General features: G+C 35.4%; 1 protein-coding gene across 2 annotated transcripts in view; it reads right to left on the bottom strand.

Annotated features, from left to right (window-relative positions):
• The window catches only part of LOC111866919 (mucin-5AC), a 227,427-nt gene that overhangs the window by 15,095 nt on the left and 195,266 nt on the right, over nucleotides 1-17,066 (bottom strand). The window contains exons 7-17 of one of the 2 annotated variants that reach the window (XM_033752471.1): nucleotides 16,981-17,052; nucleotides 15,082-15,140; nucleotides 13,376-13,540; nucleotides 12,402-12,571; nucleotides 10,945-11,160; nucleotides 10,145-10,243; nucleotides 8,578-8,737; nucleotides 7,324-7,464; nucleotides 5,299-5,471; nucleotides 3,835-4,036; nucleotides 1,039-1,240 (exon numbers count right to left, since the gene is read on the bottom strand). In XM_033752471.1, the coding sequence (XP_033608362.1) occupies nucleotides 1,039-1,240; nucleotides 3,835-4,036; nucleotides 5,299-5,471; nucleotides 7,324-7,464; nucleotides 8,578-8,737; nucleotides 10,145-10,243; nucleotides 10,945-11,160; nucleotides 12,402-12,571; nucleotides 13,376-13,540; nucleotides 15,082-15,140; nucleotides 16,981-17,052 (1,659 nt within the window). The remainder of the gene's footprint in view (nucleotides 1-1,038; nucleotides 1,241-3,834; nucleotides 4,037-5,298; nucleotides 5,472-7,323; nucleotides 7,465-8,577; nucleotides 8,738-10,144; nucleotides 10,244-10,944; nucleotides 11,161-12,401; nucleotides 12,572-13,375; nucleotides 13,541-15,081; nucleotides 15,141-16,980; nucleotides 17,053-17,066) is intronic. The other variant, XM_023856288.2, reaches the window with a different exon arrangement.

Below are 17,066 nucleotides of genomic sequence, written 5' to 3'. Positions count from 1 at the left end.
AATTAATCTGTTACCCAACTCATGCAATAGGTGTTATCACTGAGCTTCTTTATTATAACTGCTATTATCTCGCCATTAAGACAGCAATATACCATGTCTGTAATAACTAACTACATGGCACAAAGTCTCCAGCTGCTAAAGAAATTTTCTGATTTTATGGAATATGAAATTTTGTTACCATGTTTATAGAAGCCTACCTTTGAAATCTGCCCTGAACAAGTCAAATCCATTTCACATCCTCACACCCTATTTCTCTATGATTCATTTTAATATTATAGGTCTCAGAAGTGCTCTCTTCCCTTAAAAATGTTAAAATATGTTTACCAAATATTACCACAATTTAAAAGAACACACTGTTTTCCTACAATGCATTACAAAGCATCAATATACTTTTATGTTTAATTGGAAAACTAGCTTCGAAGATATTCAGAAAAGTAAAAGTAAGGGTATCCCTGTAACAGGCTGTGGAGACCCATAGGGTTGTGAGATGTTGAGGTTCCCACATTTTCTAGACAATCGGCTCATACATGGCAGCAAGGCTGTCAGCCTTACGCACTGGCCGCCCTTTACCCCCAAGAATATCCTAAGAATATTCCTGGTACTCATTTCTGTTAGAGGGTGAGTCGACCCCAGGGCCATAGTGAGGCTGGAAGGATCAGGTAAATTGAAAAAAATCCAATGACCTCATCAGGATTCAATTCCGCAATCTTCCAGCTTGTAGCATAGTGCCTCAACCAACTACGCTACAAGTATATAAAAATACTTTAAAGTTACAGTTTGTAGCCTTGTTTTTGGAATTCACATTCTTTTTATATACCTTGTTTTTTATATGAAAGCTTTAATGTACCTTGCATGTTATGTTTTTACGACTTACTTCACATCCTACAGTCATTTCTGACTAACTCTGGAATCATGGAATATAATAATGGTAGATATGTATGTATGTATGTATGTATGTATACATTATCTCATTTAAGTCTATATTCCAGACAACACTTCATCTTATATCATGTTTTTGTTTTGAAAACAAAAACTCACCATTAGGATCAGAGGCTGGGCCACTGTCCTCACTGCCACCTGTACCAGGGTAGTCACAGAGAGGAGGGGCAAACCCCACATTACAGTGGCAATGCCCTCGGCTGTTGCACACACCATTCCCATTGCAGTCTTGTGGACATACACCAGCACCAGCCTGTTGTCTCAGGGAGCTCACTGCCATGCACTTCTGATTTACACACAACTGAAATTACCAGCATTGAAGTTACATCTGTCCTCTCACAAATTAACTCGCTCACTACTTGCATGGCATGTTAACATGATGATGCAGCAGCTGATGTACTGAGACATCACGGACTATGCCACCCGCAGTAATGATTGCTAACGACATAAAAATAACAGAAGTTTTAAAGAACATAAAGAATTTTGACTTGAAAGGATTCTGATGATGGTGTATGCTGTACACAACTATTAGGCTTATTTTGGACTTTATCCATCATCTGGTATATAGAAGACAAAAACCACAATGCTTCAGAGACTGGATATGTCTCCATCCTCAGGTGGATGGGGCAGGATAAACCTACTCGGATGGGCCCGTTAGAAAGATTGTGATTGAGACTAGCTCTTTCTAACCAGCCCAACTGAGTAGGTTTATCCTGCCCCATCCACCCGAGGACAGAGACAGATCCAGTCTCCGAAACATTGTGGGTTTTTTTTTCTGTACATCAGATGATGGCAAGAGTCCAAAATAAGCCTAATAGTTCTGTACATAAAGAATTTCAATTAAGAACAAAAATTATATCTTGCATGACAGAAATTTTTTCTATACAATTTACATACTGAAATAATGACACTAAACAATCTCTGAAGTGATGTAAACGACAGAGTTTCAGTGTAATTTTATATAAAAGTACTGCATAACACTTTACGCAGGGGCCACATGAGCCCACAAAATGCGTCCATTGTAGAAATAAACAAGAGAGGCGAATGCTACGTGTTCTTCTGGCTCCATTGCAGACAAAAACTACACACTGCATTCTGAAACTGTGTGGTGTCCTCAGCAACGTCCGTCATAAAGAACGTTCATTGCCACAGATGTACTTCGTGCACTTGTGCGCCACTTCGTGCCACCCCCCTGGCTTTGAACCAGAATCTCTCATTTAGAGACATATATCTGTGTACTCTGGATTTAGTCACAGTTTCTCCAGATCAAATCATCAGTTATTGAAATTTATATTTTATCTTTAATTTTCAGTTTTGAACTTTGAGGACATATACATTACAAAGTGATAACAAGATTGTACAGTCTAATCAAACTATATGCAGTGTGTGCTTATATGAACAACCCAGAGGCTGTAAATATTAGATCACTAATGCATCTATACTTAAAATGCACATATAAGTACTAAAACGTTCTTTGGTTACTAATTTCATGTTTTTCACTGATTTAGGATAGCAAGTTAATAAATAACAGCATATTATATAGAGTACTATCTTCTAGGATGTGATTTAGTGTATGTATGCAAGGGGTGGGCCATAAAAACCGGCCCCGCACTGCGACCTTCAATGACCTATTGTGCTATATGATTCAGTGTAGTCTGGTAGATGTTTACTGGTGTACCAGAGAAATTTGCATTACTTGCCAAGTTTGTTGTGCAATAAAAAATACACTTTGAGGTAAAATGTAACTGTAAACACTTTCATATCTGAAGATGGTTATTACAGTTCAAAAGCTTAATTTAAAATCACACCACAAAAGGAAAAGATATGCGATGAATAAATGAAATTGTAATATGTAAATAGTATAATGTATTCACCAAGAAGAATAAAAGAAAAAAAATGCACTATTATCATAATATAACTGAAGAACACCATAGATACTTGATTTATTTTCACAATTATGTATTATTTATGTCGTTACTTGTTAAAGAGATAAAAAATGAAACATGTAATTTGTTTCAAATATTCAAAATATGTTTCAGAAAAATGGTTATTACATTTAACCCATCCACTCCTTCCTTCAACCTTCCCTCCCAGTTTAAATTCCTCTAGGCTGAAGGAATTGAAAAGGTGGCAACTCTAATATTAGGGCATGGATAACACTAGATCAATAAACCTCCCTGCTTTTCTGGCAGATTTCTAAGAGAAAAAAACAGTCTTATATGATATTGATTGCTGTTTGCATGTGTGATTACTATCAACTTCTAAAAAAACATCAGAAAACTAAATAAAATGCTCACATGAGTTCATCCAAACACCATATTATTTTATTTACTTTCACTGACTCTTACATGCAAAGTTATGGGGTGAGTAAAATGACAGCAACCCTATATAGGAGAAGTCTTAGAAAAATCCAACTCCTGTCAGCACCTTTTTCTTAAGCAGGAAATATGAACATGATGAACAGGTATGGTCTTTTAGTATGGAGTTAGATAAAAAACGATAACTCAAAATTTTGTTTGAAGTTTTATGTATATGCATTGAAAATTATAAACTGCAGTTATGACATGAATCTCTGACATTATGAGTGACAGATTTCAAGCAATTATAGATCTGTATTAGCAGAAATTTTTCACTAAGCAGCATAATTTTTAATTAATAATTTGTGTTAATCTCCTTATGTAAAAAGTAGCATATAACGAAAAGCAGACAGTGTAAATTCTTTCCACAACTTTCTGTTGACCAACGACTCTCTCCCCTTTTTTTGCCCTTATGATGTTGCTACCTTCGAATTCTTACTATTTCATGTAGCTGAAGAGACAGCTTTGCCTTACTCTAATCTGATGCATATTCTGCAACTTTCAATTGTTCCTGCGAGCAGCTGGAATTTCAAAATACCTTTCCTTCCCCACACTTGGCTCCATCAGGAGCCAGTCCTGGGTCCACCTGGTTAAGCCCCAGATCCACAATGGCAGTTCTGCATGGGATGATGTCACCACCTGAGTTGATGAATGAGTGTGACAGGATGGCCACAGATTCCATCCCAAACTCAAGCCTTTCATTCAGATGTCTGCAGTGCAGCATGCCACAGTAAACGTTACTGAAACATTCACATGGTCAGCAATTACTTTCTATATCAGTCATTCAACTGCAATAGTTACAGGACATGCAGATTTCTGTACAATGGGATCCAAATGCCAGCAACATGATTGCAGGTTTCTATTCTTCATCATGGGTCCCACAGCAGTTTGTGAATGTTAAATTCTGCCAATTCAGTGATTCTAAGTAATCAGGAATATTATTCTTTTATGTGCTATATGCCATGTATCTGACAGAAGCTCTGGCCCTAATGGCCTGAATTGGTATAGGGTCTGAGAAGATGAGTAAAATAAATGCATCCTGTCATTTTCAGCAGTTATAGTACATTATTCCTGCAATTCAGAAATGAAAATTATACATCACTGAAATATACTATAGGAAGGATTTATTAAAACAAAATCACCATTGAAAGAGTTTACTCAGTAGTCAGTTCAGAATAGCTGATTAATTATTTAATAAATGTTCTCTTTTCAATTAGTTGGCATCATAAAATTCAGCATAATTCATTTACAAACTTTGAATGCAAATCAAAATTTTAAAAAAGTTATCCTAATGGTGTCTTGGTAAGATATCACATTGTAATTAAGAGAATTCCAGTCTGATCACACTTGAATCTGATTGTGGAATTTTACTGTGCTTTCAGATATCTGTAGGCCTTCATTCTGCCAAAGCTCAGACTTTACCATAGGGTTCACAACCAAATTAAGTTGCATTTCTCCTCTTCTGCCATTCTTCTTGCCACCATCTTTCACTGAAAGGATCAGAAACCGAACAATAGGTTTCCCAAACTTAGATATAGATTCAATGAATTTGTTGAAGATGAATAACCTCTTAACTTGATGTCATGAACCACCACAACAAACCACTTATATTACATTTGTGCAACATAGTCTGACATCACTGTGTTCATGATGCAAGTAATTCCTAATATTATGTTGATTAACAATTCATGATTTCAATCCTAAGATTTTCCTTATCTCAAAATGTCCCATATACATGTAATTTACTGGGAAAATATCCTATTCTAGCCTCAGATATTAAATTATAATTTTTAATATAACTATTACAATGAATGATTTCTTGTTTTTTTGTGGTAAAACATATTTCACCTATGATTAATTAACTGATTAATCAATCAGTGGCAGTACATAACCAGTTAAAAATAAGAACACAATCATACAAAACAATTCCCACATTTCTAAACTCTTCCTATACAAAGAGTGGAAGTTTGCAGAACCAGGCTATACACTAGAAAAAACTCACTTATCATTGCACTTCATGTAGGACTGGTTCAGACGATTGTAACCACAATTTCCATGGCGAGTGCCCTTGGTGTTCATTTGATAGCACTGCATATCTGAGCTCTTGCCTGTAGGGCCCCACAACAGACGACATTGATCAGAGTGCGTTCGACATGAACCCTGGTAGCAGAATGCCTAAACCAACATATAAAAATATGAGCTACATACACAGTGTCAGTTCTACAAACAGGAAGTGAAATCAACATTTTTACCTTTTCACAGTGGTGACTATGAAGATTACAGCTTTCCAGGATGTGACGTTATCTAGCCCAGTAAAATAATACCACCATTTTGCAGGATCCTGCTGCCTTCAACTATGGGGTAGAAGAGTTCTACGAGGCTACACAGCATCACATCCCAGAAGACAATATGTGAAACACCTATTTAAGATTCCATTTGGGGACAACAAATTTGAATACTTAAACAGGGGAAAATTTTGATACTGTCATAACTGTGATGACCATGAAAACTGAACATAAAATGGAGGGAAACCCTGATTGAAGGAACATTAAATTGAAATTTAACTGCATACATTATAGATGCTTCTTCTGTTGATATTCATCATCAGTAGTTATACAGAAATGACTGATACATTAGTCACAATTCTTTTCCAACCAAAGGATAAAGGCTGTGAGGCTTACTGAGAAGTGGAAGAACACCCAAATCTTCATGCACATTTCAATTCCACATATGTATGCATAGAACTAAGAATGTCATATGGGCACATCATGTGTGCCTCTGTCTGATCCATCAGTACCAACACCCATTAACAGTTTGTTTATTCTACCACTTGCATCTCCATCTGAGGGTCCATCCAATCCTGTGCGTGTGTCAATATGTAATATTTTCATCTTCTAAATGTTTCAGTATATTTTGATTGCATGGGACTAACCTTTCACTTCGAGATTTAAGTATATTTTAAGATTAAATTTCTCATTAAATGTATGACAGATTTTAAAACATTCACCAAGGAACTTGTTGACACTTTTTTATGTAATTCAGACTACTTTGTGTATAGTGAATCATTTTTTAGAATTAGTGTGAAAGATTTGAAGTTTTAACAGTAGTGACTATCAAAATCACAGTTTTCTGTAATGTAATGTCATGAAGTTTGGTACATGGGTATTACTGTTTTGAAGGAACCAGCTGCTTGCCTCAAGATGGAGGCAGCAGGTTCTTCCAAAATATTTGTACCCATCTACTGAAATATGTGGAATCACATTACAGATCATAATTTCAGCTGATATTCCACTTCTGTTACAAGTCACACTTAGACACTGTTGGTTCTTATTAAGCACAAGCTTCCTAAAGATTATAACAGCTACTGAATTCAATTCAGTGAAAGACTTCAAACATTACTAATATCATATCAAGATGAATTTCTAAAAAATTTCCTGCTAGAAAAAAATGTCACAGATAATAAAATGAAGGGCAATAACAACTGGAACAGTGACACTCTATAGATGTGTGATATTAGTTGAGCGACTGGTAGCACAACATGTTGGACATTATTCTTGTAAGACATATTTATAACACAATGATGTCTCAGAAACAGATTCTACACCTACAGTATCTACAAATGTCTGGTTAATATTACAGTGAAAGCTCTTAATTTATATTCTCTCTCTTATTACAGCAACTGGGCCATCTGAATACTAATTTAATTTCACCATCCCAATGCCCTAGTGGTTATCACAATACAATCACCATACAGAACATTTTCAGTTAGAGCTTTGATATTAAGGGAATAAAGCTATGAGAATAATGATATCCTGTCATATCTGAGTTTTCCAATAATAAAATAAAGTAACTCAGATAACGACAATATAACTATGTCATATCAGTACAAACTAGTCAAGAACATGTAAGAAAATTTCACTTATAAATTATACCAAAAACAAAATGAATCCAAAATAGGTTCTTTAAAACAGAAGGAAACCACTGCACCATCCAAATCATTACATTTTTGTGCATTATCATCACTCACCTTGCCCCTGTCACATGATTCACCATCCATCTTGAACACATCATCAGGACAGTACTCTGATTGTCCTGTGCAGTATTCTGGGAGGTCACATTCATGGTCTGCTGTTCGGCAAATGCTACCTGCTGTCTTGGGCCGACAGGTCTGACAAAGAAGTGACAGATAACAATAACACAGAAAATCATAAGAATGACAAACATAATTATTATTTCAGTTCGTATATTTGTCATGAAAGTGTGTTACTGAACTGACACAAATGCTGGGCATTGCCCACTTTCTCATATTGGTTAAAGGAAAGCAAAGTCTTATAATTTATTATACAGTGCTGCCAGTATGTGGAATGTATAACACTGAATGGTAGGATGACAGATGAAAAATGAAGTGGAAAGAATTTAGAAGGAAACAGTCATAACAAAATTGACATGCTATCTGGCTGTTGTCTGGAGGTACTGAAGAAAAACACACAAAAAAAATTGTCAGGATGATTTGTGTCCTAGGCAGAATCTCAACCAAGTACCTCCACAATGCAAGAAGCATTACCTCTACACCAACGTGCTTGGTGACACTGCTTCTATTTCCATCATCAGGTGACAAAAGAAGAGTCCAACAGCATTAACAGCTTATGAATCTATTAATCACATCTAATCATAAATGTATTTACAACATTTTTATTGGGCCTAACTGCAGGTGTTTCAATTCACAACCCCACATTCTAAGCCATGAACTGATTTTCAGGAACTCTGCACACAAATTACTGAAACTGACTCACTGGAAGTGAAATTATGAATCATTCTACAAAATCTCATACTCCATAAAAAAAAAAAAGTAAAGCTATCCCTGTACCAGGCCATGAAGGCCCATAGGGTTGTGAGATGTTGAGGATCCCACATTATCTAGACAATCGGCTCAAAGATGGCGGTAATGTTGTCAGCCTTACATGCTGGCTGCGCTTTACTTCCCAGGAAAAGTATTTAATTAATTCCTGGTACTCATTTCTGTTAGAGGCTGAGGAGACCACAGGGCCATAGTGCGGCTGGATGGATTAGGCCAATTGAAAAAAATCCAATGACCTCATTGGGACATGAACCCGCGACCTTCCAGCTTGTAGCATAGTGCCTCAACCAACTATGCTACCGCGTACCCCCCTCATACTCCATATTTCTTTATAATCTCCTTATCTATTATTAAATGTCCTCTGTTCCCTCTAACGTGTCTAACAGCTATATGTGACCATAACACAAATTTCTGACCTCATACCTTCAGGTCACAGCATTCGCCTGTAGCACACGAAGCATTGGCATACAGCATACATGTGGATGCATTGCAGCAAGGGTTGTCACAGTGGCCCTTCATTCCACAGTCACACTGCTCACCAGCCTCCACAAATCCATTCCCACACACGGGACTATCAAACAGGCTGGCAAAGAGACAAATTTGGTGATGACAATTCAAATTTTACTTCGACAGGAGTAGGACAGGTTTTATTCACCTAATTCAAAGCATTTTTATTGCAAAATCCTTATATAAGCCTTTAAAAAACATGTATGTCTGCATGTCTGTAAATTTCTTCAGTATCTGCACCTTCCACTGACCTGGCTCCCCACAACACTCTTACTGCCAAGTTTAAAGGTGCAGTCTATGCAAGAAGTGCCATAATATTTTCTAAAAATTCAGTAACCCTTTTATCTCTGGCCAAAATAAAATTCAGAAAGTGTTAAGAATCAAATATTTTGCATAACTGGGCCATCTTGTAACATGTATATAAATCACAAGCAATAGAATATCAACCTCCAAACACTAGCCACATAAAATCACAGAGTCAGCAAAACTTGTTTCCTTATTAATTAGATTAGTATATTGGCAGGAATAGGGCATATAAAACAAAAACTAATAATTAATATTTGTAAGAACTGCATAAAATAATGATTGCTTATTTCTTCTCTAGGACAAAATAATAAAACTGCCAGGAAACTGACCACAAGCAACAGCAAAACCTATTATTTTGTTGCACTGTAAATGTATTTTTGGTTCAAGTTCTACAGTTCTAAGCTCTACATATATTAAGTTCGCTTGAAGAATGCATTTGCTGAATATCATTAGTTTAGAACAACTCTAGCACTATTACAAATTTGTAACTATAAAGATTCTACAGTTTCTAGTATCATGCATACAAACATACACTTCCTGTTAATAGTAGGCAAGGGTGATGTACATGTTACATAAATATATGCTGTGATTTCTACAGGCTCATCCTTCGTACTGAATTTCTTAATGAACCATTCTTCATTTGAGAAGTTGTTTTGAGTATGAGATTTGTGGTTCCCCAGATATTAAGCATTAAGATTATGGTCTTCTAGGATGATTCTATTTTGTGTCACCTGTTACAATCCAATTTGAGAGCTGGGGCAGTCAGTATAATGATTAGGTTATGTAATGAAAGACCAAAGAATCAGGGCTTGATTCTCAAGAGAGTCAGAGAGTTTTCTCTTTTCCTCTGCATCTAGACCTGCTCTGGGATTCAAACAGCCTCCTATTCAATGGGTACCGAGAACTTTTCCTCTTGAAGTATGTAAAGCAACCAGGATATGAACTTGACCACTCACCTCCATCTAGTGCCAAGGTAAAGAATGCCTGGAGCTATAACTGCACTCCCCCACACATCTTTTGGAAATGGTGCTTAATTAAACAGACAGATACCTTCACCTTTACCTCCACAGGCCAATGTAGCCAATATTGGGGAATGATAATAATGAATCTCTGCAAAGTAAGAAAATAACCAGAAACACAAAGGCCTTTGTCACATAAGATGAGCTTGTGGGATTACCTTTGAGGCTTGTTGCGCAGACAGTAATCCATCCCATGTTCAAACGCCAGTGCCAGGTACTCTAAACTACAAGAACTCCACTGTGTTGGACTCATTGAACTGATAGAAATACAAAAACAAGGTTCGTCAGTTCATACCACAACTTCATTAACATAGGAATGTAGTATCACTACAATATGACTGCTTATCAAACATGAAGACTGGAAAACAGACAGTTGCAGCTGTAATGTACTTGCTCGGAACTGTACCATCTTTGTCAAATGTGCAGTTTGATGACAGCAACATATGTAGCAAGTACAGCAACCAATTAACAATCATTTCTATTATTCTGAACATTTTCCATCATCTTGAGTTTTCTGAAACACAATGTTATGGAAATTGTTCAGACCCATATTCCAAAAAGCTGTGTTTGGAAAAAAAGAGATGATGAAAGAGGCCCAAGATAATCGATATGTTTATTAATAAGTAATAAATAAATAGTTATATCATCTGGGATATAATGCATGTAGTCCATTGAAAGTCAGCAGACGTTTCAGAGGAGCATGTTGCTTCCATCTTCAGTGTCAAAGAATAAGCCAAGCAGAGCTCTGTTTGCCACCTGCTTTCACATTGGTTTCTTGCTTGGCTTATTCTTTGACACTGGAGATGAAGGCAACGTCATCCTCCAAAATGTCGGTTGACTTTCAACGAACTACACACAATTACATCCCAGAAGACAGAACTCTTCATAACCACCAGTGTGAGAACCTCAAATTCTACAAAGTAATAAGTGACTTGAAAAATTTGAAGAATGTTCTCACCTAGATGAGGGTGCCATAATGCAACGCTCACTTGGACACTGGCACTCATTTGTGTCATGTTCCATACCAAAGTTGTGCCCCATCTCATGTGCAACAGTTGTGGCAACCAGCCCTACCACGTTACTGTGGTCCATACTCACACCACCAGAGAACTCAAATGTGCAAATGGGGCCCTTAAGAGCTTTACCAACAACACCACCTTCAAACTGCACTCGCCTGTGATGGATCAGAAATAAAATCATTGCCTCAACAAAAGTATTTAGACGATGAATTGTGAGTCTTATGTGACTGAATGATACAATTACAGTAACACAAAACTAGTAATACAGCAGTCACCACATAAACAAAATTATGAATTATAATGCAAAGTTCTTTAGTTAATAGACCAAAGTTATCAGCTAAGTACTAGATCACCACAGTGGCTCACAATCCCGCAAGCATGTGAAGATAGTCATCATACTACAAGGGCAAAGTTTCACCAAAATTTTATATTCAAAGGTCTCTGTGCCTCCCCCTCCCCAAAAGAAAACAAAAAAACACACCACCAACAACAACAATTAAGGACATCTGTCAGAATAATGACAACCTCTCACTTGAAGGTATGGAAAGCCATCTGTGAACCCCTAATTATATAATAAATATGATCCTGGCATTGGACAATGTTTAATATAAGTTTGATGAAGTTAATCTGGTCAAGAAATGATAAAAATTAAATGAAAATGAATAATTACAACACCACCGCAAAATAGCAAATATGAACACTTCCATGCTTGCTCAAAATAAAATAAAATAAGAAATGTTACATGTAATCTGCACCCAGAAGTATACACATATATAAATAAGAATGGAATATAAAACTGAAGACTAACACTTTTTATCTGTGCAACTCTCTCAAATAAAGATATTTTGTATCATTACTCTGGTTTTCAGCCTAATTTTCTTATTTTGAAAAAAAATGAAAGTAGGCATATGCATGATTTCCATGTTATCTGTGTCTCTGGATCCACCCAGTTACCTTTTGAATGCCTAAACCAATGTTAATGAAACTTGGTACATTTATCATGGCACCTGAGCACATCTCAAGGACGTATTCATAAAACCCTCCCATCTGTCTGCGTCTCTGTGTGTGTATCCCTCCTTTCATAGCTAGGCAGCAGTTTGGTAAAGATGTTCCCGTGGCAATGAATACCAGCAACAACAGAAGAACTGTTGGACGCAAGTGTCTGTGGGTCTGTCTGTGTATCCCCTTATTGTTGCCAGGTAACAGCTTGGTATATATGTTCCCGTGGTAATGAAGAATTGTGGGAGTCTTCGTTTTCTATGCAGACCAAGTCATATCAAGGGAAAGCAGGCTATTAGTTCTTCTCAGAACTTCTTCTTATATAATGTCTTGCCACCTCTTCATCAGGAGCAGTACCATCCAGTGTATAATGTACACAACTCTAAATCCAACATACGTGAGCAGCTGTGCATTGTCGTTTGGATGCTCTTTGACCAATCGTTCACGGCGGTAATGCAAGAAGTTTGTCAGCGTTGTATCTCCATTTTGTGAGAGGGAAATTTCATCATATTCTGTCCAAACCACAACTCCCACCAGTGCAATGAAGATGTTGAGCGGCACATACAACTGCAACATAATGCAGAAATATGAACGCTATATATTCAATTGGAACTATACAGACATAAACAATTCTTGTTCAAGACTGATACAGTCTAGGAATTATGATTTCCTCTGTAGTGCATTACTGTTCCAAATGACAACTGATATCAGGATGCATGCCTCTGAAGAGAATGAAGTGGGCTGTGATGACCACAGTATCTGTGTAGTCTCTATATACAGTGTGTTCAGTTAAGGAGGAAACTTCGCAACACCACTGACCCAGCCAAAAATTCCTCAGATTGCCGCTGTAACTGCTGATAGCAGAATGAGTATTAGCACTGATAAACATGTGTCGTTACAGTTAAAGTTACAGCAGCAATCTGTGAGGAGTAGTGGGTCCAGTCAACGGTGTTGCGAAGTTTCCTCCTTGACTGAATGCCCTGTATAAATTAAAAAGAGCATTTGTGCAAGAGCTTTATAACTAAATAACAGATATTGTGATCTTAACAAAACTTTATGATTTCAAACAATTATTCAACTTGAGTTTCGAGAAGGTTAATGATCATGTGACTCTATTCCTTCTTTTCATTTAGCAATGCTATCAGTAGTTCTGGCAACGAAGCGTCAAGATTAGGATTAATGAAAATGAATTGTCAAGGATATGGAAGAAAACAGTCACTAACTATTTCAAGGTACTATCCATACATCTAGCACATAAGTCACAAGTGAAACTGTTCATCACATTAATTTTTAGTTCTTAGCATTTATGTTCTTCCTCAATATGAAGAGATACCACGCATATAACATCACTTATGATGTAGAATTACTTACAGCATTAATGATGTTGGCAATTTCCTTGCAATGGTGATTCACCTTCTCTCGACTTTCTCCCAGCTCTTTGTATTCTTTATTGTCCACAACTAGCACCAACTCAACATATCGCGATTGTCTGTTGGCATTGTATGGCCCACGAATCACATCTGTGTTGCGTTTGTACTGCAACATCATCAGCATTTTCATTCTTACACACACAAATGTATTAATGCAATATGATTCCTAGTCTTATAGGAGGCCATGATAGGTGACTGGGGTGCCCAAACCAACAACAAATTCCCTTCACTAACTGCATAATTTAAATTAGTTCCAGCATCCTACCTGTCTAAGTAATTATGACATAGTATGTTATATAACTGTCACTGCACAAGTTTTGAAAGCTTCTGTTTCAAGTCAATCAAGAAAGATTGGAATCTGGTTAGTAACTTCATTATACACAAGTAACTTAAAAAGAAGCAAATGTATATACTTAAAGAGACCAATACAAACATGTAGCAGTTATTTCACTCATGCTGGTATGAAGAACTGTAACAAGGTGTGATTTCCTTGGAAACTCAAGCTTCCCTCCAACTTTACTGAGTAAAGATCCTTGATTTCATTCATCATATATGACAGCTTTTAAAAAGGACTTAAAATCATTTTTATTGAAACAATCGTTTTATATGATAAATGAATTTGTTAGTTTTAATAAAAAAGCAGATGGTGCAAGTACTTATGTTTGGATGTCATAGCCATTCACGAGCTGTATATAGTAGTTTGTGTATTTTTTTAAATGTTGTATTTATATATTGCTTATGATTGTAACAAACGTTGGTAGTATGCTTGTAACTTAGAAGATTTGTTTTGTTAACTTGTATTGCTGAATTACTTGTCCAAGTGTTACTAGGTAGCAAAATGGATGAAAATAAAATACGATACAATACAATACAATTCAGACTGTTAAAAGTATGATATAATTTATAAACTGTAGCAGTAATTTAACTATACTTATAATAATTTACAGTTTAGTATTTCTCTACTGTTTATCTGACTTCAGTTTTCATGTATATTAGTACTGTTATTATCAGTATTGCAAATAAATGTATTTTGGTTGACAACAAAAATATTTTATTTGATGCTAACTGCTATTATTTCCTGTGAGGTTCTTTACGTTAACTTCTATATTTAGTATTAGTGATTATACCTCCTATTCATGAGGATTGTTCAATATACCATATTACCAAGCATGTTATCTTGGACTGTTATCTGCTAAGTTCTAACCAATAAGTTTCCTGCAGGTACTGATGAAAACAGTGAAACCATTAGTGAAGATTATAAAAGTTCACTGTATACTATCAAATAAACGTTATTTGTATGATATATAGTTAATATTAAAAAAGATTTTGGTCATTGCAAATCAAAAGGTGGGAATTACACATAAAATAACACACAACTATTAAAAAGGTAAGGAGTACATAATTGTAAGAGTTATTGCATCAATCTGCATTTCAAATCAAATCTCTCTTGCAGCTGTTGATAAGCATAACAAATATCGCTGATCATAGTTGAGAACAAAGCAAGGTATCTTCTGCACTCAGGAGAGGCATCTAATGTATTTAAAACTAAGTGGGCACCAATATAATTTTTACATAAAATAGTTCTGCCAGTGGTTGAAATACAAGATGAGAATAATTGATAATTTATATCAAAAAGCGGAAACTTACCCTGAGAATTCTGTTAAATTCCTGATTATCTAAGATATGATGTGGTGTCCCTGAGTATCCTGGAAACCAACGCACAAAAATTAAAATTTTTCTGTGAAGGTTTGACAGGTTAATATTCAAGCTATTACATACATATTTATTCTATAACTATTATGTTTAAAAATTCATAGCACATAAAACTGTTACAAATAATTAAAATTCAACAACTGTTTGAATTACTTATGTATATTTCTGTTAGATTCTTTTTGTTATTATTCTTTGAAGTGCACTAAAGGTAATTGTACATATATACATGTATATCTTGGAAAAAGCATATAGATTCAATTATAGGTAAATTAAATAAAGCCTGTTACATAATTAGGAAAACCAAACAGTATTTAAATATTGATGCCCTTAAAATGGTGTATTACGCCTTTTTCCACTCAGTGATGTCTTACGGTTTGATTTTTTGGGGAAATAGAACTCTCAGTATGTGCGTTTTTAAATTGCAGAAGAGAGCTGTTCGAATAATGGTGGGAGCTGGAAACAGAGATTCATGTAAAAAAATCTTTAGACAATTGAAAATATTACCACTGCCCTCTCAATATATATATTCTTTGATGATGTTTGTAGTTAATAATATGGATTTATTTGCAGAAAATTCAGATATATATACAACTGTAACAAGAAATAGTTCAAATTTGCATCTCCCCTCGTCAAATCTAACAGCATTTCAGAAAGGTCCACAGTATTTTGGAATCAAAATTTATAATAGTCTTCCACGCAAAATAAAACAGTTATCCAAAAACAAAAATCGATTCAAGAAAGCACTATTACAATTTCTCCATTTACATTCATTTTATGGTATTGATGAATTTTTTGATTACACGGTTAAGAAGATTGATAATTGATTTTATTGGGATTAAATACTTAATTAATGAAAAGTTAAATTACAAGTTTTATAATTTTAAAATTATGTTTACATAAATATTTTAACATGTATTATATATTTTTTAATTATTATATTTAATTGTTATATTGGACTATTGTCTATATCCTGAGTCTTACGAACTTGTAAAGGATTTTTGACATGTAAATAAATGAAATGAAATGAAAAATGAAAATAAAGAAAAAATTGTATCATTATAATCCTGTGCTCTTGTGAGTTAGTATCCCCATCATGTTTTCTAGTAACTTAGTGTTATGTATAACTGTCCTCTCTGTGTGGGTTATGGGCTATGGATCACTTGTAAAAGAAAAATTATAAAGGGCATAAACTGACTAAAAGACTTTATACTGATGATGTCATTATTTCTGACTTACAGCCTAGGTATTGTATTTACACCTTTCACAGTATAAGAACTAGATTTATGCCATTAATACTGTTTGAAAAAGAACAGAATGTGTGCATATTATTAGTATAAGTTAAAACTGACAACACTTGAAATACATCTTCTTTACCAAGTACTGAAGAACTATTCATTTTCAAATTCTATTGTCCATTATGTACTGTGTATGTGTGAATGGGAGTATATTAGACATTACTTGGAACTTCTTATTTTGTGAACAAATTGGTAAGTAGAAACTGGCATGTTTTCTTTAATACCGTGAGAAACGGTAAAGCAGACTGCTTTACCGTTACCCTGAAGATAGGGGCGATACATTCCTCCGAAACGTCGGTTAACACCACATATACACGGTGCCAAATCCCAGAAGACTGCTTTCTTCATAATTCATTATTGTTTGGATCATGGCTAATCAAACACTTAGTAGAATTTGCAAAAATCTTAATAAGGCATTTCAGTAAGTTACAGTGAATTCAGTGATGTCACAGACAAAAATTGCAGAATTCAGTGCAGATCATACAACTAAATAAAATATTTTAAATGAGTATGAAATAATTAAACCCAGCTTCCTCACCACAAGTTTGATTTGCCTTCACATCGGCATGTCGGTAGAGGAAATGCAAAGCTGTAATTCCATTCTCTTCTCCTCCATCATCATCA

Source organism: Cryptotermes secundus, unplaced genomic scaffold (genome assembly GCF_002891405.2).
Source record: "Cryptotermes secundus unplaced genomic scaffold, Csec_1.0 scaffold899, whole genome shotgun sequence".
NCBI classification, from domain to species: domain Eukaryota; kingdom Metazoa; phylum Arthropoda; class Insecta; order Blattodea; family Kalotermitidae; genus Cryptotermes; species Cryptotermes secundus.
This window is presented reverse-complemented; position numbering and strand designations above follow the sequence as displayed.